The sequence below is a fragment of the Tursiops truncatus genome, chromosome 19 (assembly GCF_011762595.2).
Source record: "Tursiops truncatus isolate mTurTru1 chromosome 19, mTurTru1.mat.Y, whole genome shotgun sequence".
NCBI classification, from domain to species: domain Eukaryota; kingdom Metazoa; phylum Chordata; class Mammalia; order Artiodactyla; family Delphinidae; genus Tursiops; species Tursiops truncatus.
The window spans coordinates 56,222,319-56,246,774 of record NC_047052.1 but is presented as its reverse complement, the minus strand read 5'-3'; the positions used below and the strand labels follow the sequence as shown (position 1 = coordinate 56,246,774).

Sequence of the window (24,456 nt, the reverse complement as noted above, 5' to 3'; positions counted from 1 at the left end):
TTTGTTTCCTTCTGAAAATTGTCCCACTTTGGGGCCTGGCTCCTATTTCCTCTCTTTCTGACGAGTATTGGGGCTATAGGTAGCTTCAAACAGCCCAATACACTCTTACAGAGCTTCCTCTTTTTCCTATTCAATGTTTATTCTTCACTCAAGAAATGACCCACTGTGAGCCCTTCCCTTGTACTCTTTTTTTTCATAAGTATCTGACAATACAGAAATACAGTCCTTAGAGGAGATTTGAGAACCACGATCTGCCTAGTTCCTAAATCCCCATCCTTGCTCTCAGAGAGCTTACTATCTGTTGGAGAAATGAAAAGGTAGCAAACATTTATTTTTACAGTGTGATCAGTGCTGCAGGTAGAGAGTGGACTTCCTGTGGAGTGGAGGGGAAGGGCCATTAATAGCCCGATGAGTGCCTTTGGGTGAATTACAAAAAGGTGCCCCTTCATCTGTACTGATGAAGCTCTGTGATAGGCCACAATCTGGCAGAAGGAAATCTGCTTATTTTAGCTCCTTTTTGCCACCTTCGTGAGAAATCCTGCACAATGTTACTCGCTGTTGGAAGGAGGAGGCGTTGGGAGGGCTTGAGTCAGAGAGGAAGGGATTTCTGAGTTGCATATTGAAGGAAGTGGAGGAGATCTGCAGGCGCAGGTGAGATGGGTGACATTTTCGCCAGAGTAAACAAAGATTTCCCCTCCCTACTTGACTGGAGCCATAGTGTCTTAAAATGCCAGGGAATGTACTACATCCTTTTTTCTTTCTAGGATGAATACCATAATCTATTTAATCAGCCCTTTGTTGTTCCATAGGTAAATTGTTGCCAATATTTTACTATTTAATAGAGAGCGTTGCAGTTATCATCCTTGTATTTGAATTTTTGCCCTCATCTCTGATTTCTTTGGACTAAATTCCTAATTTTTCATTTCTTGCAGATTAGAGTTTCTCACACTTACTCTACTCCAGAATGTTTTTTGTTTTTTTTTTTTTTGCGGTACGCGGGCCTCTCACTGTTGTGGCCTCTCCCGCTGCGGAGCACAGGCTCCGGTCGCGCAGGCTCAGCGGCCATGGCTCACGGGCCCAGCCGCTCCGCGGCATGTGGGATCTTCCCGGACCGGGGCACGAACCCATGTCCCCTGCATCGGCAGGCGGACTCTCAACCACTGCGCCACCAGGGAAGCCACAGAATGTTTTTAATATTAATATCTTATTGACCAATAATAGAACCTTAAGAACTATAATTCATGTTCTGATTAAACTGCTGAACAAGAGTCACCAGCAAATTAATTATTATAAAACTATAAAAATTGGTACATAAATTTTAAAATCTAATCAAATGAAAACAACTTATAATATTAAAATTGTTTTATTTTACATCAAAGACACAATAAGCAACTTAAAGCAAAATACCTTCTTTAAAAAAAAAACAGATTTAATGCCACAACATGTACTACCAATGAAACTTGTTTCTTAGAGCATATATACATTTTAAACAAAAGCATTATGGTTATTGGTCAGAAGAATATATTTTAAGAGTGCCAGAGTATGGTATAAAGGTTAGTAACAAGGACTCTGCAACCAAACTGCCTGGGTACAAATTCTAGCTCCACCATATACTAGACATATCACCTTAATTTCAGTTCCCTCAACTGTGAAATGGGAAAAATAATAGTACCAAATTTATAGGACTGTTGTGAGTATTAATGAGTCAATATATTTTAAGTGTTTAGAAAAGTACTTGGCACATAATAAGCACTAGCTATATGTGCTACTGAAGAACTACAATATGATGTTTAATGCACAAGAAGCACTGAATATCTGGAATGTTTATATTTCCAATGGAATATTAGTTTTTTTGTGTTTTTTTTTGTTTTTTTGTTTTTTGTTTTTTGTTTTTTTGCAGTACGCAGGCCTCTCACTGTTGCGGAGCACAGGCTCCGGATGTGCAGGCTCAGCGGCCATGGCTCACGGGCCTAACTGCTCCGTGGCATGTGGGATCTTCCTGGACTGGGACATGAACCCGTATCCCATGCATAAGCAGGCGGACTGTCAACCACTGCACCACCAGGGAAGCCTTGGAATATTAGTTTTAAAAATAACAACATTTTGCACTGAATTTGGGAGAGTCCTGGTTCTGGGTAATGGACTAAGCACGCTCCACCTGTCTTTCCCACTGAAAGCTGGGATGCATGCATGCATGAAGCATGCATGCTCCAGAATGCATGAAGAAGCAATTTGAAGTCTCTAAAAAGTACATAGGCAGATTGGGAAAGAAGCCCAAAATGTGAAGTCCCACCAGACCTGCAGTGTGATTACCTTTTTTTTTTCCTTCCAGTATCTCTTTAACATGGATTCAACAAGCACAGAACTCAGAAGTAGGCATTGGCGTGGATAGAAAGAACTGCAGGAGAAACTTTCTAGTTTAGACTCAAGAAGTGGGAAAGGGATCTAATGCTCAGAATGAGGGGGAGGGGAGCAGAAATCTTCCTTTTAAAGTGGTAAGTGCACAATGGAATGGAATAAATAAGGCCCAGTTATCTGGCCAGAGAACGAAAAAGAGGAGCCCCCTGGGAAACAAAGTACTGGAGAGATCCCAGAGAGGGAGGAAGTCACCCACATCAAGTTGTTTATGATCTCCTAAGCAGCTCACTCTGAGCTGCTCGTGTATGTATCTGACCCTGAAGAGCATACCATAGTCTATGAGAATGAACTAAGGTCTCAGGCTGGCCTTAGACCAGGCTGGCCACCTACTGGTAAGTAGGACAAAGGTGAATATCACTGCACAGGGTTGAAAATGGAACTGCTGTTGAAACCACCACCCACAGAAAACTGGTTAGAACTTGTAGCCTGAAGAAAATATCAGCCAACATTCTCCATAGAGAATTTAAACAAGACGTAGAGTCTCATAATATCCAGAATGTCAGAAATATAATCCAAAATTATTCAGCTAATGAAAAACTAGGAAAATTTCAATTCATAGGGGAAAAGGCCACCACTGGATACTAACGTTGATGTGACACCAATGTTGGAATTATGTGATAAAGACTTTAAAGCAGCTGTTATAAAAGTGCTCCAACAAGTAAGGTTGAACATTCTTGAAACTAGTGGAAAGATAGTCTCAGCAAAGAAATAGAAAATATGAACAAGAAATGAAAAATGTAGTAACCAAAATAAGGTCACTGGATGGACTAGTGGCACAATGGAGATGACAGAGGAGAGAGTTAGTGAACTTGAGGATAAACAGACACTATCTAATCTGAATAACAGCGAGAAAAAAGATTGAACAAAGCCTCAGGGTCCTATAAGACAATACCAAAATGTTTAACATTTCTATCATTGAATCCCCCCAAAAAGAGGAGAAAAGGAAGTGTAGAAAAAATATTTGAAGACATAATGGCTGAAAAATTACCACCTTCAGTGAAAGACATAAACATGTGGGTCTATAAAGCTCATCAAACTCCAATGTGATGAACCCAGAGAAATCCCTACCCAGAAATGTCATAATCAGACTGCTGAAACTGAAGACAAGGGAAAAAAACTTCAAAAGCAGCCAGAGAAAAACAGTGCTTAACATGCAGGACAACAGTGATTTGGATAACTGTGGATTTCTCATCAGAAACCATGGAAGTCAGAAGTCAGAAAAGTAGAACAACTTTTAAAGTGCTCGAAGAAAAGAACTGTCAACCCAGAATTCTGTGTCCAGTAAAAGAGCCTTCAAGAAGGTGAAATAGTTTCTCTTGTGAATGAACACTAAGAAAATTCATAGACAAATTTTTAAAAGAATTACAAAAGGAAGTTTTTCCAGTAGAAATTATATCAGAAGGGAATTTGGAACATTAGGAATGAAGGAAGTGCAACAAAAATGGTGAATATTTATATGTAAATGCAATAGACTGTTCTTTAGAAGTATTTAAAGTATCTTCAACAGTTGAAACCAAAACTAATAGCTTAGGTTTGCTGAGCCGGACAGGATTTGAACATTGGTTATCTGGCTTCAGAGACCATGTTCTTAACTACTATAGCTTACTGAAATTAGTAAAATAAAATATAGGTAAAACGTTTATTGAAATACTAAACCAAATGTATCACCTCTTCCTGGCCTCCTGCTCTTCTTTCTTTCCCATCTCTCCTTCATAATTATCATAGGTAAAAATTCTTGAGTACTTAGCCAGGTAGTGTGCCTGTTACTTCATTTAATTCTCACAGTGCTACCATGAGGTAGGTACTAAAATTATTACCACTTTTTTAGGAGGGAAATGTTGAAGCACACAGAAGTTAATTGACTTGGCAAAGATCACCCAGCTAGTAAGTGACAGAGTCTGAATTCTTTGGAATAATAATAATCTAACCTTTTTCTCTGGTTTTATTTAAAACTCATTCTTAGATGTTGGTACAAGTGAAATCACAAAAAAAAAAAAAAAAAAGAGGAAGAAATGAAAAATCTGCCATCAACCATAGAACTGGCCTCACTTCATGGTTGGTTAGAAATTCAGCCCATGTAACAAAACACAGGTTACCTGTCATGTGCCTACCTCATATCATCTCATGATACTTCTCAGCAGATTATCAAAAAATAACTTGCCAAATGAGTTTTCTCCTAATCTGTTTGTTTTTCAAAACAAAATAATAGTGCTGGGCATTTTTTTCTTTCATTCTTTTTAGGCATACCTCTAATATCTCGAGAACACTAAGATTTCTTAGAGTATGTTGTGGAGATTGAAGTCATACTCATCAGGTCAGCATCATTCCTTGAAACTTTCTATTGCAGTCCCAGAGCTCTTTAGTTTTTCCATGTAGAAAGTGAGCTAACTCCTAACATAGATAAAATAATTTAGTGCTTGATGATATTGTGTTTTGAATGCAATCAACACTTTTTTATTTGAGAATGTCTTCTCACACCATAAAATGCTTCAAGAACAGAGAGTTATCGCTCATATTTTTTCTTTTAATATATATAAATATAGGCAGAAAAGTGTTTCAGTAAATAACTACATGACCTTGATCATTTAGATTCTCCCAGGGCAGTTACTCACAATTTCTTTTTCCCAAATGTGAACAGCGTAACTCTTTACCCTAAGGCCAGCTAAGTCAGGCCATGAACACTGATTGAGCAAGATTATGTTTGTGTCGTTTCAGGATTCAGTGTCTTTCACGGATATAGCCATAGACTTCTCCAAAGATGAGTGGGAATGGCTGAATCTTGGTCAAAGGACTTTGTATAAGAAGGTGATGTTAGAGAACTATAGGAACCTGGCTTCATTGGGTAAGAGTATATTCCTCCCTCCACCTCCCCCTAGGAGTCTTTCCACTTCAGTAGCCTTTCATGACTTTATCAGCATTTTCCTACAATGTTTCTCTTCTCTCAGTACCATTTAGACTGTGTCATAGCTCTGGAATATTCACAGCATAGCTAATTTTCTTATTTCCTCTTACATGCAGGTCTTTGCATTTCTAAACCAGATGTGATCTCCTTATTGGAGCAGGATAAAGAACCCTGGATGTTGAAAGGAGAGATAACAAGAGGGCTGCCCCCAGGTAAATGCAGGATAACTAGAGCTGGGAAAACTATCCTAAAGGTGTTTCTTCCCTCTAATATTTGCTGGAAAATACCTCTCAAAGTCCTTCCCAAATTGAAACTTCTTGTTCTAACACTATGTTTTTTAAAGATTTTATTTATCATTTATTTATTTATTTTGTTTATTTTTTGGCTGCATCAGGTCTTAGTTGCAGCATGCAGGATCTTTGTTGAGGCATGCAGGATATTTCCTTGTGGCTCGCGGGCTTCTCTCTAGTTGTGACATGCAGGCTTTCTCTCTCTAGTTGTGGCGCGCAGGCTCCAGGGCACGTGGGCTCTGCAGTTTGCAGCACGCAGGCTCTTCTAGCACGTGGGATCTTCGTTGAGGCATGCAGGATCTTTTGTTGTGGCATGCGGGCTTCTCTCTAGTTGTGGTGTGTGGGTTTTCTCTCTCTAGTTGTGGTGCGCAGGCTCCAGGGTGCGTGGCCTCCGTAGTTGTGGCGCGCAGCCTCCAGAGCACGTGGGCTCTGTAGTTTGTGGCACACAGGCTCTCTAGTTGAGGTGCATGAGCTCAGTAGTTGTGGCATGTGGGCTTCGTTGCCCTGTGGCGTGTGGGATCTTAGTTCCCTGACCAGGGATCGAACCCGCATCCCCTGCGTTGTAAGGTGGATTCTTTAACACTGGAGCATGAGGGAAGTCCCTCTAACACTATTTTTTAAGTGGATCTTTTCTTCCCCACTGGTATGACATACCACCTTTACCTTTAGTGATTTCCTATAAATACAACAGTCTGTTTCTGAACTGTTATGTTCCATTGCTGTTTACCTAGTTCTGCTCAAGCACTGTATTGTTGTAATCATCCCTGACTTTCAACAATTCTGAGTTCTTTAAACAGATTGGTGTTTAGTTTTTCAAACTTGTTTAAGTATTTTCCTTTCTTTAAGATGTGACTTACCAAATTAACAAGTATTATAGCTATGTTCTCTCTGCTTTTAATTATTTTTCTCTTTGGTGTTTGTTTTTTATTGTTTCTTTTTGTTTTGTTGTTTATGTCTTTTTTCCCCCTTCAATTGGAAAGGTTTTAGTTCTACAACTGTTAACTTTATGACTTCATCTATTTTTAAATTTGTATTTTAAAATTCATCCACTTGAGATTGAAAACATTGTCTTTTGATACCGATATGAAAGATGAAGAAATTAGCCCACTAATGTTACCTCCTCTCTCTTTGTCCATCATCTTCCCACTTTTACTCTACCTATTGGGATTTTTGACTCAGGTTATTTTCTTCAGTTTATTAATTTTTTTCCCTGTCGTGCTTGAAAGCTGTTTTTCTGGTTTAGAAAGCCAGATAATAGCCTATAGACATATATTGCAGGGAAATGAGCTTCAAGTGAGGAGGTTAGTTTATTCTGCGGGCTGTAGTGTGGCCTTTTCCTGCTTTCAGTTCTCAAAGTTTTAAGAAGTGGACGTTGGTAGGTCACTTATAGCCCTAATGGTGTACATTAATAAATAATTTTAAAAAATAAATTAAGCATCCAATTCAAGATATTAGAAAAAGAACAAAATGAATCTCAAGGAGACTGAAATAAGTTATATATAGTGATTTATACTGCTAGAGATAAAAGTAGGAATAAATGAATCAGAAAACAGTAGATCTAATGAAAATAAATCCAACATAGGCTTCTTTAGAAAACCAATAAAATATATAAACTATCCAGACAAATGAAAGAAAATACAAGAAAAGAAATAATGGTAAATGACCACTGACACCTAAGTACATAAGAGAATCATACGGATCTATTTTTGGAATGCAAGTCTCTGTAAATAATTTGAAAACCTGGATGAAATGGATGATACTTTACGAAAATATAATAACCACAACTGACACCAGAGATAGAAAATTTAAACAGACTGGTTACCATTGAAGAAATGTTGAAAATCGTCTAAGAACTGCCTCCCCCAAGAAAATAAGCCACAACCCCAAATAGTTTTACAAATAAATTCTATAAAGCCTGTAAGGAACAATTTCAACATTCTTTAAAGTGTTCCATGACAGAATAAAAAGGAGAACTATAAAAAATGAAGACAGCATAACATTTGATACCAAAATATTGCCAAAACAGCACCCAAAAAAAGGAAATTACAGACAAAATCAATTATGAATATTGGTGCAATATCTTAAATAAAAAGTCATGTTGAAATAATATATCAGAGCCAAGGAGGGTTTATTCAAGAAACGCAAGGGTGGTCACGCTGCTTAACTTTAAGAACTGTCAAAAACATGTACCTTTGTGGGCTTCAGCAACTGTTTTGATTCATATGGTTTCATTTGGAAGTTTCCATTCTTTTGGCATTAAATAAGGGAGACGTTTGCTTTCTTAATATCTTTCAGACTTGGAGTATGTATGGATGAGAAAGGAATTATCTCCAAACCAGGACATCTATGAGGAAAAATTGTCCCAGGCAATGATAATGGAGAGACTTACAGGCTGTGACCTCAAATGTTCCACATTAGGGGAAAACTGGAAACGTGAAGACCTGTTTGAGAGGGAGCTGGTAAGTCAGAAGACACATTTTAGGCAAGAGACAGTCAGTCATATAGGTACCCTTATTGAGAAAGGAGACCACTGTAACAAATCTGGGACAGTTTTTCATCTGAATACATTATCTTATATAAAACAGGTATTTCCTATTGAAGAGAGAATATATAATTTTGACACAGATAAGAAAAGCTTAAAAGCACATTCCTTTGTGAAAAAACACAAGCAAGTCTATGGAGAAAAGAAACTTTGGAAATGTAATGACTGTGAGAAAACTTTCAGCAAAATCTCAACTCTTACTCTTCATCAAAGAATTCATACTGGAGAGAAACCCTATGAATGTATCGAATGTGGGAAGGCCTTTAGCCAGAGTGCCCACCTTGCTCAACATCAGAGAATCCACACAGGAGAAAAACCCTTCAAATGTACTGAATGTGGGAAAGCCTTCAGCCAGAATGCTCATCTCATTCAACATCAGAGAGTTCATACTGGAGAGAAACCTTATCAATGTAAGCAGTGTCATAAAGCCTTCAGCCAGCTTGCACATCTTGCTCAACACCAGAGGGTTCATACTGGAGAGAAACCCTATGAATGTATCGAATGTGGGAAAGCTTTTAGTGATTGTTCATCTCTAGCTCATCATCGAAGGATTCACTCTGGGAAAAGACCCTATGAATGCATTGACTGTGGGAAAGCTTTCAGGCAGAATGCTTCTCTTATACGTCATCGGAGGTATTGTCACACTGGAGAGAAACCCTTTGATTGTATTGATTGTGGGAAGGCTTTCACTGATCATATAGGACTTATTCAGCATAAGAGAATTCATACTGGAGAGAGACCTTACAAATGTAACGTGTGTGGGAAGGCTTTTAGCCATGGCTCATCCCTGACTGTCCATCAGAGAATTCACACAGGAGAGAAACCCTATGAATGTAATATCTGCGAGAAAGCCTTTAGCCATCGTGGCTCACTCACTCTTCATCAAAGAGTTCATACTGGAGAGAAACCCTACGAATGTAAGGAATGTGGGAAAGCTTTTCGGCAGAACACTCACCTTGCCCATCATCAGAGAATTCATACTGGGGAGAAACCTTACAAATGTAAGGAGTGCAGCAAAGCCTTCAGCCAGAATGCACACCTGGCACAACATCAGAAAGTACACACTGGAGAGAAACCATACGAATGTAAGGTATGCGGGAAGGCCTTCAGTCAAATTGCACACCTTATTCAACACCAGCGAGTTCATACTGGCGAGAAGCCTTATGAATGTATTGAATGTGGGAAGGCCTTTAGTGATGGCTCCTATCTTGTTCAACATCAGAGACTCCACTCTGGCAAAAGACCGTATGCATGTCTTGAATGTGGGAAGGCATTCAGACAGAGGGCAACCCTGATCTGTCACCAAAGGTGTCATACAGGCGAGAAACCTTACGAATGTAACGTCTGTGGGAAAGCCTTTAGCCATCGTAAATCCCTTACTCTGCATCAGAGAATTCACACAGGAGAGAAACCGTATGAGTGTAAGGAATGCAGCAAAGCCTTCAACCAGATTGCCCATCTGACGCTGCATAGGAGAATTCATACTGGAGAAAGGCCCTATGAATGTAAAGAATGTGGAAAAGCCTTTAGGCAGAGTGTACACCTTGCTCACCATCAGCGAATTCATACCGGAGAGTCATCCTCAATTATTCCCTCCTCTTCACCTGCATACTACCAGGTCCTCTAGCTTCAATATTCTAAATCTGTCTATCCACTTCTTTCCAACTCGTGCCATTATCATGGTCAAAGATGCAACCATCTTGTTTGGATTTCTGCATAGCGTTGCAACCATTTTCCCTCTTGCTTCCCTTAAGTGCATTTTTAGCACTGTAGCCAGCTTAATCTTTTAAAAATAAAGAATGATATTCATGTTACTTTTCCATTTGAAACACTTGTTTTGAAGAATATGTTAGATAACCCACTTAAAGGGTTTAGCATACCTTCCTGGGCTTATAATTAATGCCATTAAGGTAGAGTTTTCCTTACAGTTATGTTCAGCTGCAAGTGTAATGAACCAGTAGGTCAAGACTAAGAAACCTACAAATTTTAGAGTAGATGGAGAACTCTTTACTCTCCTGATAGGTAGGAAAAATGAACACATTCAGAATTGAAAGATTGTAGGATATACAAGGTAACATGGTGGCTTGCACCTCCCTCTATGAATAAATATAATGATGTCTAGCTTTGTTGGTGAGAGAGTCTCACCTCACCTGGCGCTTACAAGTGATAATAGGCCAATTAGAACAAAAGGTAGAATGTAGGACTAACTAGGGGGTAGTATTAAAACTGAACTAAAATGAACAAGCTAGAAAACTTGAATAGGTTAATAGCCATGAAATAAACTACAAAAGGTAGTTCAACACTTTCACCTGTGGAAAAGCATCACAAACAAGTTCTGTGATATTTAATTGTTCTAGAGCATAAAATAAATACAGTAAAGCTTCCCACCTTGTTCTATGAGACTGACAAGACTAATACCAAAACAGGAGAACATACATATTGCAGTTGGCTTATGAATGTGGATGTTAAAAGTTAAATTTTTTCTTTTTTTTTGGGGGGGGGCACGCGGGCCTCTCACTGTTGTGGCCTCTCCCGTTGCAGAGCACAGGCTTCGGACGCGCAGGCTCAGCGGCCATGGCTCACGAGCCTAGCCACTCCGCGGCATGTGGGATCTTCCCGGACTGTGGCACGAACCTGTGTCCCCTGCATCGGCAGGCAGACTCTCAACCACTGTGCCACCAGGGAAGCCCAAAAGTTAAATATTTTTTAAATATTAAAAAGCAGAGTAAATGAAAAGCTAGACATGTCTCTGTATAGACAGACTCAGTCTGGCAAAGATATTTCTCCCCAAGTTAAATTTGTAAATTCATTGATAGAAGAGTCCTTATGTGTTTTTAAGTTGACAAGCTCATTTTGACCATCTAGATAGTACTGTGATATAGCAAAGAGTGTAGTACTGTAGTAATCATTAAATTAATATTAATGGAGCATTTACTAATGTTACAGGCATTGTTTTAGGTGCTGGGGATACAGCGAGGTGCAAAATGTACAAAAACGTTTTTCTTCACAGATCTAGTGGGAGAAGACAAACTAAAAATTGAAATACTATATAGTAAGTATGTGATATGTACATACTTGTACATGATGAGAAATGACCTAAAGAGGGAGTCAGGGAGTGCTGGGAGGGAGTGCTTTACTCCCCCAGAACATATGGGCATTAGAACCAAGGGACTAGGGAAGAACTAGAAAAAACTCAGCCCCAAAGGGCACGATGAGAATAATCATGACAGTCTCAAAGCAGATAATTATGATGCTCTGAGTATTGCAGGAAGGGAGAATTGATGGCTTAACAAGGTTCATGAGAGTTCTGTTCACTCTTTGTCAATCGTGCTTTAGAGGCTGGTGGAAAGTTTTGTTTTGGGTTTTGTTTTGGTAGCGGTCTTATTGAGATAATTCACGTACCATACAATTTGCCCACTTAAAGTATATGATTCAGGGAATTCCCTGGTGGTCCCATGGTTAGGACTCGGCACTTTCATTGCCATGGCCTGGGTTCAGTCCCTGGTCAGGGAACTAAGATCCCGCAAGCCGTGCGGCGCAGCCAAAAAAAAAAAAAGGTATATGATTCAATGACTTTAGTATGTTCAAAGTTGTGCAACCGTCACCACAGTTAATTTTAGAACATTTTCATCACCCAAAATGAGATCCCCTGCCCTTTAGTGGATACTCTTACACCTAGAGGAGAATACTTACCTGGAGCACCTCCTACACCTGAAGGTACCTGGAGTACCCAGAGCTCTCGGGTTTCCTCTTGGTTGCTGCCTGTGGCCATGAGATGGGAGCTCTTATCCAGAGGACACTGGAAAATGGAGCTTTGGGGCTTCCTCTTTACTTCGGCATCAAGGCTAGGAGATGGACGATCTTATCCAGAGCACGTAGGGAGTTTTGACTGCCCTTATATATGGTAAAAAGGATTTTTCATTTCAGTGGGGCAAAGACAGATTGATCAGATGGCCTTGGGACAGTTAGCTCTCTGGAAAGACATAGATCTATACTTTGCACACTGATGAAGTTCTGACAGATTAGAGATCTAAAGGTATAATATTAAAATACAAGAAAAATTTAGAATATTTCTATAACCTTGGCTTGAGGCAGACCTTCTTAAGCATTACACATAACCCAGGAGCTGACATTAAACTAAGTAACACTTCTGTGTGGAAAACATCAAAGTTAACATAAATGAGAGACTGAAAATGTTTGCAACAAATATGACAAAGGGCAATGATCCCTGATATTTTTACAAATCAGTAATAGTAACATCTGCAACTCAGAAAAATGGACAGAGATAACAGCCTCTTTAAAGAAGATGAAATAGGGCTTCCCTGGTGGCGCAGTGGTTGAGAGTCCGCCTGCCGATGCAGGGGACACAGGTTCGTGCCCCGGTCTGGGAAGATCCCACATGCCGCGGAGCGCGTCAGGAGCCTGTGCTTCGCAACGGGAGAGGCCACAACAGTGAGAGGCCCGCGTACAGCAAAAAAAAAAAAGAAAAAAAAAAAAAAAAAAAAAAAAAAAAGATGAAATAAAAACAGCTAAGGAATATTACCCACTATCATTAGTAATCAAGGCAATGCAAAATAAAGTGATGATACATTGACTTTTCCCCCCAAGAGATTTATTTTAAATAACAGAAGAGTGATACTATCCAGTTTTGGTGAATGTGTGAAAAACAAGACAGTTCCTTTGTTATATAAATTGCTGTATGTATAGACCATTCGAATCAATATTCCTCAGAAACCAAAGTGTACACAGGTAGGTAAATGTATAATGGGAAACTTTTTTTTTTTTTGGCGGTACGCAGGCCTCTCACTGTTGTGGCCTCTCCCATTGCGGAGCACAGGCTCCAGACGCACAGGCCCAGTGGCCATGGCTCACGGGCCCAGCCGCTCCGCGGCATGTGGGATCTTCCTGGACCAGGGCATGAACCCATGTCCCCTGCATCAGCAGGCGGACTCTCAACCACTGTTCCACCAGGGAAGCCCGGGAAACATTTTTAATGATAAACTCTTAGTAACTTAGGGTAATGGGCAAATGGGTAAGTTAATTGTGTTGTATTCTTTCAATAGAATTATATGCAGCTGTTGAAAAACTATAAATGTGTATATAGCCATAAAAGATAGTTGTGCTATATTAAATGAAAAGAATTTTTTCAGACCTGTATTCTAGTATAAATTCATAATCATAATATCAAAAATAAAACCAAAAATACATGTTTTTCTGTTTTCCTCTGCCCCGATTTCCTTGCCTTCTTTTTTTAAATTTTATTTATTTCTGGCTGCGTGGGGTCTTAGTTGCTGCGCTCGGGCTTTCTCTAGTTGCAGCAAGTGGGGGCAACTCATTGTGGTGTGTGGGCTTCTCATTGAGGTGGCTTCTCGTTGCGGAGTGTGGCCTCTCGGTGCGCGAGCTTCAGTAGTTGTAGCATGCAAGCTCAGTAGTTGTGGCTCATAGGCTCTAGAGCGCAGGCTCAGTAGTTGTGGCGCACTGGCTTAGTCGCTCCACGGCATGTGGGATCTTCCTGGACCAGGACTCGAACCCATGTCCCCTGCATTGGCAGGTGGATTCTTAACCACTGTGCCACCAGAGAAGTCCTTGCCTCCTTCTTTTGACTACACTCTCTTTTCCTTTGAGTAACTGGCCATACCCTGTCTTACAGTTCTGAGGGACCTAGTCAATCACATTCTCTCTGGAACTTGAAAGGGAGAAGGATCTGTTCCCTAAAGGGATGATGCTGGTGCCCTTGTGGTTGTGATCTTTGGAGCCACCCTAGTTTTTGTGCTTTCCAACGCTGCAATTCCTTAAACGACTTTCCATCCTCTCAGTACTTCATTTTTTGCTTGTTTGCTTGCAATTAAAGAAACTTAACCAAATCAGAGTTTGGGATGAAGATTATGTAATAGGCAATAGAATCTTTGGAATATTGGAGGTGTTAGGGATCGGTGTTTGGGTGAGATGGGACAAGTGAGACTCATGTTTCTTTCCTAGCCTAGGAAAGTAACAACTCGTGGTGTGCACTGGGCAAACACCCAAGTGAATTATTATTAGTTGTAGTCACCTGAGGTGAATAGAGATCTAGAGTCCTGAATAATGACAGTTTCAAGAGGAAGAGGAATGCCAAGTCCAAAGAGTGTCTATGATGCCGGTAGCTAACTGTTTTGGGTAATTTAAAACTCAAATCTTGAACTTTCTGAACTACTAGCAACTAAGGGTCTTTGTATGATATTGTTGAAAGATGTCTTATACTGTTTGAAGTCATAGGGTTAAGATCGCTTAAAACCAAAGTGAGAGACTCCTTTTATGGGTTGCTAAGGTGCAATGCTGGTTAAATTCCATATTTTGTTGTAGAGTAGTTGTAAGGCCTGAATTGTATCCCTCCCACCCCCAAATTCACATATTGAAGCCCTAAACCCCAATGTGACTGTATATGGAGAGAGACGGCTTTGGGGGAGGGAATTACGGTTAAATGAAGTGATAAGGGTGGGGCCCTAATCTGAAAGAACTGGTAACCTTATAAGAAGAGGGAGAGACATCAGAGGTACTAGAGAGAAGTTACAGTGACAATTGAGAAAAGTTTCTGGCAGTTTAGCCCTAGAAGAACTGACCTTGACCTTTATCAGAAGTTGGTCTGGAGATGACAAGGAGCTACATGGTAAGTTGAGGGAATCAACATTTCTAGATCACAACAGGAAAAATTCCCACCGCTCACTCCAGATATGGCCTTCACAGGAAGTGTTGGTGCTCCTTGTATCCAAGGAGCCTAGAACTCAGAGTGCATGTACCTCATGGATCATTCTGGAACATTCCTCATAAGGCCAGTGAGTGGTCATCTGTGGGCCGCAGTTGTTGTTACTAAACATTTTGAATACGGTTCCCAAAAGGAGACAGTCTGATTTACAGACGATCCAGAGTAACTCAAATTGGCACTAGCACCGCTGAGGATTTCTTCTAGCCAGTATTCCTGAGATTCTAGTACCATTGTTGTCATTTTAAGATACAGTGTTTTCAGAGGAAGTGAGAGACTCTAATCAAATTCTGAATAATTTTAAAGGGAAGGTGATCAAAAGGGAGAAGATGTGACTCGACAAGTTAAGTAGGCATAAGTGGCTTAAAATGAATGTGAACATCAAAGTGTCGGAATAATTTAGAAAGTACATCTTGATGTGCAGGTGTAGGGCTTTTGGCGGGTGGGGGTCCATAAAAATCAATCAATTATGTAAACCTACCCATTGAAACTTTTTTTTTTAATCTGTTGAGTATTTCCTTCTTTGGGGAACTAAAATTTAGATATCCTGAAAATGTCGCCTCAGTAAGTCTAACAAGAAGAACAAGGGTCTGGAGACCAAGCCTCTTTGGGAGACAGTTTGGCAGCTTCTTAAAAGGCTAAACACTGTCCAGAAACCATACTTCTAGGTATTAGTTCAAATGAATTGAAAACATGTCCACACAGAAAGCTGCATGTGGGTGCTTACAGCAGTTTTATGAAAGCGGCCGAGATGTCCTTTAGTAGGCGAATGGATAAACATACTGCGGCACAACCAATAGATTATTATTTAGTGATAAAAAGAAATGAGCCAGGGGCTTCCCTGGTGGTGCAGTGGTTAAGAATCCGCCTGCCAATGCAGTGGACATGGGTTTGAGCCCTGGTCCTGGAAGATCCCACATGCTGCAGAGCATCTAAACTAAGCCCGTGCGCCACAACTACCGAGCCTCTGCTCTAGAGCCCGTGAGCCACAACTACTGAAGCCCACATGCCACAATTACTGAAGCCTGCACACCTAGAGCCCAAGCTTCACAACAAGAGAAGCCACCACAATGAGAGGCCCACGCACTGCAAAGAGTAGCCCCTGCTCACTGCAACTAGAGAAAGCCTGCGTGTAGCAACGAAGACCCAATGCAGCCAAAAGTAAAAATAAAATAAAAATAAATTAATTTTTTAAAAAAAAGAAATGAGCTAAAAAAATGGAGAACTTTAAGTTCATATTAAATGCTAAGTGAAAGAAGCCATTCTGAAAAAGGCTATATATTGTCTGATTCCAACTATGTGACATTCTGGAAAAGACAAAACTATGCAGATAGAAAAACTACGGGGTTCATGAAGATGGAGGACAAACAGGTGCAGCATAGGACATTTTTAGGGCAGTGAAATATATGCTACTGTAATGGTGGATACATATTATTATGCATTTGCCAAAACCCACAGAAGTATACAACACAAAGAGCAACCTTAATGTAAACTATGGGGTTTTGTTAGTAATAATGTATCAGTATTGGTTCATTAATTGTAACAAATCTTCCACATTAAATGCAAGTGTTTACTAATAGGGGAAATTGGGTGCAGGGAGGTGGGTGTATGAGAACTCTGTACTATCTGCTCAATTCTGTAAACCTAAAACTGTTCTAAAAAGTAAAGTCATTAGTAAAAACAAAAACAAAACAAAACAAGAAACCCATAATGAGATATCACTACACGCTTATCAGAATGGCTAAAATATGTATATGTATAATGGCAACATCCAATGTCGGCAAGGATTTGGAGAAACTGGATATCTCATAAATTGCTGGTAGGAATATAAATGGTACGGCCACTCTGAAAAACAGTTTGGCAGTTTGTTTAAAAAAATAAAAAAACTAAGCTAAAAATGCAAATACCATATGACCTAGAAATGCACTCCTGGGCATTTATCCCAGAGAAATGAAGATTTAGGTTCACACGAAACCCTGTAATAAGGAACAATTAATAGTAGAAGGGCAACCTATGAAATGGGAGAAAATATTTGCAAACCAAATATCTAATAAGGGATTAATATCCAAAATATGTAAGGAACACCTGCAACTCAATAGCAAAAGATAAAATAATTTTAAATGGGCATAAGACTTGAATAGAATAGACATTTCTCCAAAAAAGACATACAAATGGGCATCAGGTACATGTAAAGGTAAAGAGCATCACTAATCATCAGGAAGATGCAAATCTAAACCACACTGAGATATCACCACACACCTATTAGAATGAATATTGTTTTTTAAAAAAATTGAAGAGGATGTGGAGAAGTCAGAACTTTGTACCCTACTGATGGGAATGTAAAATGGTGCAGCCACTATGGAAAACAGTATGGAGTTTCCTCCAAAAAAAATTAGAAATACCTAATGATCTCACTTCTCGCTTCTGGGTATTCGAAAGTCAGCATCTCAAATAGATGATTTGCACTCCATTGTTCACTCCAGCATTATTCACAATAGCTGAGATGTGGAAGCAACCTAAATGTCCATCAGTGAATCAACGGATAAAGAAAATGTGGTATACACATAAAATGTAATATCCTTTAACCTTAAAAAAGAAGGAAATTCTCCCATATGCTACAACATGGGTGAAGCTTGAGGACGTTGTGCTGAGATAAGCCAGATGCAGAAGGACAAATACTGCGTTTATATGAGGTATCTAAAATAGTCAAACACATGGAAGCAGAGAACAGAATGGTGGTTGCCAGGGTCTTGAGGGAAGGGGAAATGGGGAGTTACTGGTCATCAGGTATAAAGTTTCATTTAGGCAAGGTGATTAAGTTCTAGTGTTCTGTACATCGTGCCTCTAGTTAACAATACTGTATTGTACAATTAAAATTTTGTTATGACGGTAGATCTTATGTTAAGTGTTCCTACCGAAATGAAAAGAAAATTGTAACTGGAATAGCCCCAAACTGGAAACATCCCAGATGTGGTAGCCAAACTGTGGTAAATCCCTACCATGGATTACCACTCAGTAGTAAAGTAATGACTATTGATACAAATAACAACTTGGATAGATCTCCAGAGGATTACGCTGAATGAAAAAAAAATACCTATTGATATAACATTTTTGAAATGATAAAATTATGGAGAAAAAATTAGCGATAGTCAAGGGTTAAGGAAGGATAGGATATGGAGGAAAGTGGGTGTGGCTATGAAAGGGCAACCTGAGGGATCCTAGTGGTGACGGAAACGTTCTGTATCTTGACAATATTCATGTCTGTATCCTATTTGTGACTTTGCAAGTGAAACCGTGCCCTATAGGGTTAACAGAAACTGGTGACTAACAGAAATTCTTTTTTAAAATAAATTTATTTTATTTATTTATTTTTGGCTGCATTGTGTCTTCGTTGCTGCGCATGGGCTTTATCTAGCTGCGGCGCGCGGGCTTCTCATTGCCGTGGCTTCTCTTGTTGCGGAGCACGGGCTCTAGGCGCATGGGCTTCAGTAGTTATGGCACATGGGCTCAGTAGTTGTGGCTCACTGGTTCTAGAGTAGAGGCTCAGTAGCTGTAGCGCACAGGCTTGTTGCTCCGTGGCATGTGGGATCTTCCCAGGCCAGGGATCAAACCCGTGTCCCCTGCACTGGCAGGCGGATTCTCAACCACTGTGCCACCAGGGAAGCCCCTAACAGAAATTCTTGACGTTGTCTTACAGCTCGTTAAAACCACCTCCACTTGTAACCAGCCTTCACTGATCAAGCTCACTTTAATTTTCGCTACAGAAGATTTGCATGTGCTCCAAGCGACACGTAGCCTATACAGTAAGACGTTTGCCCAAGTCGTTTTCCAGGAACTTGGACTGAGCTGTGTCCAGTTCAAGCTCAAGCCAGTTAAGACTGGTTGGGACCACTGACCCTACCCCTGGGCCTTTACAAAGGCCTGATGTGTCTGATGAACAAACTTTTGACATCAGAGGGCCAAAAACCCCTCCCTCAGATCATACTAAGTGCCTCCATTTTGGGACATGCATCCCATGAGGAAGCATGTAACTCAGATTTGCCTGCACAGAACACAGATTACCTCACCTTTTCCCTACCTCCAATACCTTTTCCTATGCCTAAAATCACCTTGCTTCTTTAACCCATAAATATCTCACCCCTCTCGCCTCAGGGAGGTGGATCTGAGATGTTTTCCCATCTCCTCGCCAGCTGCCTCTGAATAAACCTTTTCTTTGTTGCAAACCTTGACTTTTTGCTGTGCCTTGGGCAAATGAACCTGGTTTGGTAACACAAGACTTCACCCTTGGGGGAACCAGATAAAGGGTATACTGGATCTCTCTCGGTGGTTTCTGTATTTTTTACAACTGCAGGTGAACCTACATTTGTCTCAAATAAAATATTTAAAGTCATTAACCACCCCTTAAGACTAGCCTCTGTTTCACTACTATATATATAATATAATACTAGCAAGGACCTACTGTATAGCACAGGGAACTCTACTCAATACTCAGTAATAACCTGTATGGGAAAAGAATCTAAATGAAGGGCTTCCCTGGTGGCGCAGTGGTTGAGAGTCTGCCTGCCGATGCAGGGGACACGGGTTCGTGCCCCGGTCTGGGAAGATCCCACGTGCCGCGAAGCGGCTGGGCCCGTGAGCCATGGCCGCTGGGCCTGCGCGTCCGGAGCCTGTGCTCCACAACGGGAGAGGCCACGGCAGTGAGAGGCCCGCGTACCAAAAAAAAAAAAATCTAAATGAAGAGTGGATATAGGTATATGTATAACTGATTCACTTTGCTGTACACCTGAAACTAACACAACATTGTAAATCAACTATACTGCAATTAAAAAAAAAAAAAAGACTAGCTGCTGTTTACATTTCTGTGGCCACTGAGACATTCAGCAAATGCTTTCGGACTTGGCTTTGTGGTTTATGGTGTAACAGGCCCAGCCAGGAGCCCTGACTCCTACCCCAGCTCCCCCACTGTCCCCTTGTGCCACCTCTTTTGTCGGCACCACTGCCCTCATCTGGAAAGTAGAATGGTTGTAAGGATTGGATACGTTCCTAAGTCATAAAACGCCCAAAACAGGAGCTGGCACTTAGGAAACTCAAAATAAGAAGAGTGAATACTTTTTTAAAATTATTTTCTGGTTTGTATCTCTATGCTTTACAAATTTTCTACAATTCAGCATGATTATCACGCTCAACAAAATTGCCCAGGATCCTCCCTCAGTCCAGCCCAGAAGTCTGCAGAAGGTGGGCCACAGCCTCCTTTCTCCACCTCCACCCACGCCCCCTCCCTTTCTGGAATTCTCCCTTCCCCACCTTCCTCCCCTCCTACCTCTCCCCCATCTCTCTTCTCCCCCTTCCCTTTACCCCCATCTCCTCTCTCCCTCCACTCTTCCTCCTCCCCCCTCCCATCCCTCAATACCAACCCCCCCCCCCGCACCCCCATCCCCTGCGGCCGTGGTTCCGGTGCCGCGGGGGCCTCTGGGAGCTGGAGGGGCGCGGTCGGGTCTCGGGTAGGTTCGGGTCCGCTCGGCTCCATTCGGGTCCGCTCGGCTCAACTCGGGTCCGCTCGGCTCCATTCGGCTCCACGGGCGGGAAGGCCTGAGCGGAGGCGGAGGCGCGCGAGCTTCTGGGAAGTGTAGTCCGCCCGTCTGCGCAGGCGCAGTGCGGCCTGGAGGGCGTAGGGCGCCCGTCATTGTACAGAACGACCCGCGCTGGTGAGTCCGGCCACGGGCAGGACAGGGCAGGGCAGGGAGGGGCGAGGCGGGGGCGGGGGCGGGCTCGGGAGGGGGGCATGCTGACTGAGGAGAGGGGTCGTCAGGTCACAGGCAACGGGCCTGAGGGCGGAGGGGAGGGTGTGCGGGCAGCAAGAAGGTATACGGACTGAGGGGAAAGTGTGAGGACTGAAGGGAGAGGGTGTGCGGGCCCACGCGAGGGGCGTGAGGGAGGAGGGGAGGGTGTGCGCGCCGGGAGAGGGCGTGTGAACTGAGGGGAAGGTGTGAGCACTGAAGGGAGAGGGTGTGCGGGCCCAGGCGAGGGGCGTGAGGGCTGAGGGGAGGGTGTGCGCGCCGGGACAGGGCGTGTGGACTGAGGGGAAGGTGGGCCCTGAAGGGAGAAAGTGTGAGGGCCCAGGTGAGGGGCGTGCCGGCTCAGAGAGAGGGCTGGGGAGAGGAGTGGAGGGAGGAGGCTGGTACTGACCTAATGTGATGCGATGGGGAAGGAGGCGAATCTGTGTGTGTGTGCATCAGTGTAAGTCGGGGGGGGGGGAGGGGGCGGGGGTGCGCACGCGCTCGTGCGCCTACCGGTCTTGGTCTCTGTGGATGTCTTCTATGTCTAGTCCTTGCCTTCCCTGTTGGGGTGAGGGCAGTGTATCTCTGGGTGACCGCCATGTCCACATCCTTGGTTGTGTGTGTGTCTGCCTTTATTTCTGCCCACGGTGTCTCTGTGTGAGGGTGTCATCCAGGTGTCCACCTGTGTCTCGTCTTTCACTTTGTAGCTGTGTCCCTGGGTGTGAGTGTGTCTGTGAGCATGGGGTGTGTCTCTCCCGAAGTCCGCCGCGTCAGTGTCTCTACCTTTCTGTGTGTGTGTGTTCACCTGTGTGTCTCTGTCTTTGGGCCTTTCTGGGTGTTTGTATGCGAGTGCATCTGGGTGCGACCCTCCTAAAAGCATGTGTGAAAGACTGAACGCTTGGACAGGCAGGCCTAACAGAGCTACCTCCCTTCTTGTCCTGCAGGTCTCCTGGCCTGGGGCCCCCAGATTCCCCAGCTCCTTCCTGCCCCTCAGAGCCTTGTCCGGCTCATAGAAGGCTCTGGAGTGTTGAGGGGGCAGGAAGTGTGTGGGTGACAGGATGTGGGGCTAAGGCTTCTTCTCTTGCCTTCCACAGGACCTTCTTAAAGGAGGGTCAGAGTCCCCTACCCACTCCTGAGTGGGGTTGATTTGTTCAGAGGATGTGTATTGGGCCCTCAAAGTGCTGTTCTGGGCACTTTGCTGGGACTTTCATTTATAAGCCTCCCAGTAACTCCAAGGTAGGGACCTCATCATCCCCATTTTATACATGGGGAAACCGAGGCTCAGAGACTTAAGTGAATGACCCAACTCTATACCCAGGCATCTGGGTTCCAGAGACCCCACACTTAACCACCAGACAAATGGGAAATCCTTTCTTCCTTTCGGCTCATCTGACACACAGTTGCAGGATTTTTTCCCCCATGGGAATCTTACCCTTAGAAACAATGGAAGGAAGGAAATGCCAGAAGACTCAAGGAAGGAGAGGAGGGAAGTAGCCACCAGCTTTGTAGCCACATAGATCTCAGGCCACATGGGTTCAACAGTCACCAGCCCAGAGCATGTCACTTCCAGGGCCTCTGTGCCTTCGTCGCCTTCATGGACTCCTTTTTTCATGAAAAGAAAATATATATATAGTTTGTGATTACATTGATATGAAGACAAATATAATCCAGGCTGGATTAGAGTCACTTTTTTTTTTTTAATGATCTTAAATTAAGACATTCTCGTGGGCCCCTACAGGTATCAGGGGCCTTGGGCTCGCTGTGCCTCCTGGGTAAGTCGGCTCTGGTCATGTCCACGTCCGGCCAAAGCCAGTGTTGTTGACGTCACAGTATAGGGATGGGAGTCAGATGGAGATTGCCAGTCCAGAAAGAATACTCTTTAAAAAATTAAATTCTGTTTAAGAAATTATGACATTACTATGAAGTCACTCACCCAGGGAAACAATCAAAGGAATATAAGAAAAAAAATTAATAACTCCCCCTTGTTTTTTTTGTGTTTGTTGGTTTGGTTGGATTCTAGGAACAGTGCTATAATAAACATCTTTCTTCCCTATATAACCTTTTACATGGAGTTTTTGTTGCTATGGGCAGAGTCCCGGGAACAAGGCTGCTGAGTTATGGGGTTTGTGTTTTGCCAGCTCACTCTCCACAAATGTCGAGTGACTCCCGTTCCTTCAGCTGTGTGTGGGAGGTCCATTTCTTTGCATCTTTGCCAGTGATAGAAGTTGGCTTATTCATTCACTCAGCTCTGTGTTTGGGTACCTCTGGCTGTTATCCTAGATGCTGGAAACACAATCCAAAAATGATCATCTCTGCTCCCCAGGGGCTTGCATTCTTGTGAAGGGAAGACAGATGATGAACTTGAAAACCTTTTAAAGAGACAGTTGTCAACAATGATGTGGGCTATAAGAAGATGGCAGGGGTGGGCGTTGGTTGCTACTTGAGCTCAGGGCCCTGGGAGTGGGAGACTTCTCCATGGAGGTGACATTTGAGCTGACAGTGAGAAGGAGCCAGCCAGGGGAAGAGTATTTCTGGCAGAGGAAGCGGCAGATTCGAAGGCCACTGTACCTGGGGCCAAGTGTTTGAGAGGGGAGTGGAGTGGGAGCGGGAAGGCCCTCGGGGCAGACTATAAGGGCCATGTGGGCAGCGGTGAAGACTGGATGATTTCTAAGGCTGTGGGAAGCCACCGGAGAGTTTTAAGCTGGAGGATGTTTTTGCGGAGGGCTTGCTGCGGGCCGGGCACGCTGCTGTGGGGTTTGCAGACGTGAAGTGGTGGGGACACAAGCCCATACCTTTGTGATCCTTTGTGATCCTTTGTGATGTACAGCGGGGCTTCTTTTTTAAAATAACTTTATTGCTTTTTAATTTGAAATTTCACTGTTTAAAGTTTATAGGGACCAACATTTAATTTGACAGTATTCTTTTTTTATTGAAGTATAGTTGATATACAGTGTTGTGTTAATTTCTGCTGTACAGCGAAGCAATTTAGTTATATGTATTCTTTTTCATATTATTTTCTATTATGGTTTATTACAGGATGTTGAATATAGTTCCCTGTGCTATACAGGAGGACCTTGTTGTTTATCCATTCTATATATAATAGTTTGCATCTGCTAACCCCAAACTTCCAATCCTTCCCTCCCCCTTGGCAACCACAAGTCTGTTCTCTATGTCTGTGAGTCTGGTTCTGTTTCATAGATAAGCTCATTTGTGTCGTATTTTAGATTCCACTTATAAGTGAAACTATATGGTGAAATGGGGTCAGTGGAAATAGTGCCCACCTTGCAGGAGTGTTAGGAGGATTAAGTGAGAGGTGTTGGTCTAGTGCTTTGCAGGCGGTAAGCACCCTGAATGTTCGCTGTTAATGTATGTGCGTGTTCCTGTCTCCTGCCCCTCTGTGGGCATGTGTGTGTCTGTCCTGTGTGCATTGTGAGGTGGGCCTAGGCCTGGTCTCTCACCGTGCCTCCCTCTCTTTCCCCCCTGACCAGAGCCCGCCGTTCCCGGTCACCATGGGCAGTGGAGGGATGGCCGCCCAGCTGCTGACTGATGAGGCCCTGGTGAGTCATGTTGCCTCCCTCTCCTTTCCAGAGGGATGACCCTCTGACCCCCAGCCCCATGTCCCCACCTCCTGGGGGTTCTGTCTACCCTGAGGAAGGACAGCAGTGCTCAGGGGTGATGCTCCTGTCCACTCTGCCCCCTCCAGGCCCAGGAGCCTCTCTCTTGCCTGTCCCTGACATTGACTTTTGTCAACCAAGGAGGACAGGGCAGCTGGGGAGTGACTGGTTCTGCCC

At 42.8% G+C, this 24,456-nt stretch overlaps 1 protein-coding gene across 14 annotated transcripts in view; it reads left to right on the top strand.

The window, feature by feature from the left end:
* Positions 1-24,456, top strand: part of ZNF470 (zinc finger protein 470) — a 76,100-nt gene that overhangs the window by 7,948 nt on the left and 43,696 nt on the right. For 4 of the 14 annotated variants that reach the window (XM_033845948.2, XM_073796266.1, XM_033845950.2 and 1 more), the window contains exons 4-6: positions 5,134-5,260; positions 5,437-5,532; positions 7,906-13,385. In XM_033845948.2, the coding sequence (XP_033701839.1) occupies positions 5,134-5,260; positions 5,437-5,532; positions 7,906-9,779 (2,097 nt within the window). In that variant the 3' untranslated portion in view covers positions 9,780-13,385. Of the gene's footprint in view, positions 1-1,430; positions 4,733-5,133; positions 5,261-5,436; positions 5,533-7,905; positions 13,386-20,056; positions 20,124-20,354; positions 20,594-21,184; positions 24,004-24,153; positions 24,223-24,456 lie in introns of those variants that run through there. The other 10 variants (XR_012328090.1, XM_033845967.2, XM_033845966.2 and 7 more) reach the window with 7 other exon arrangements.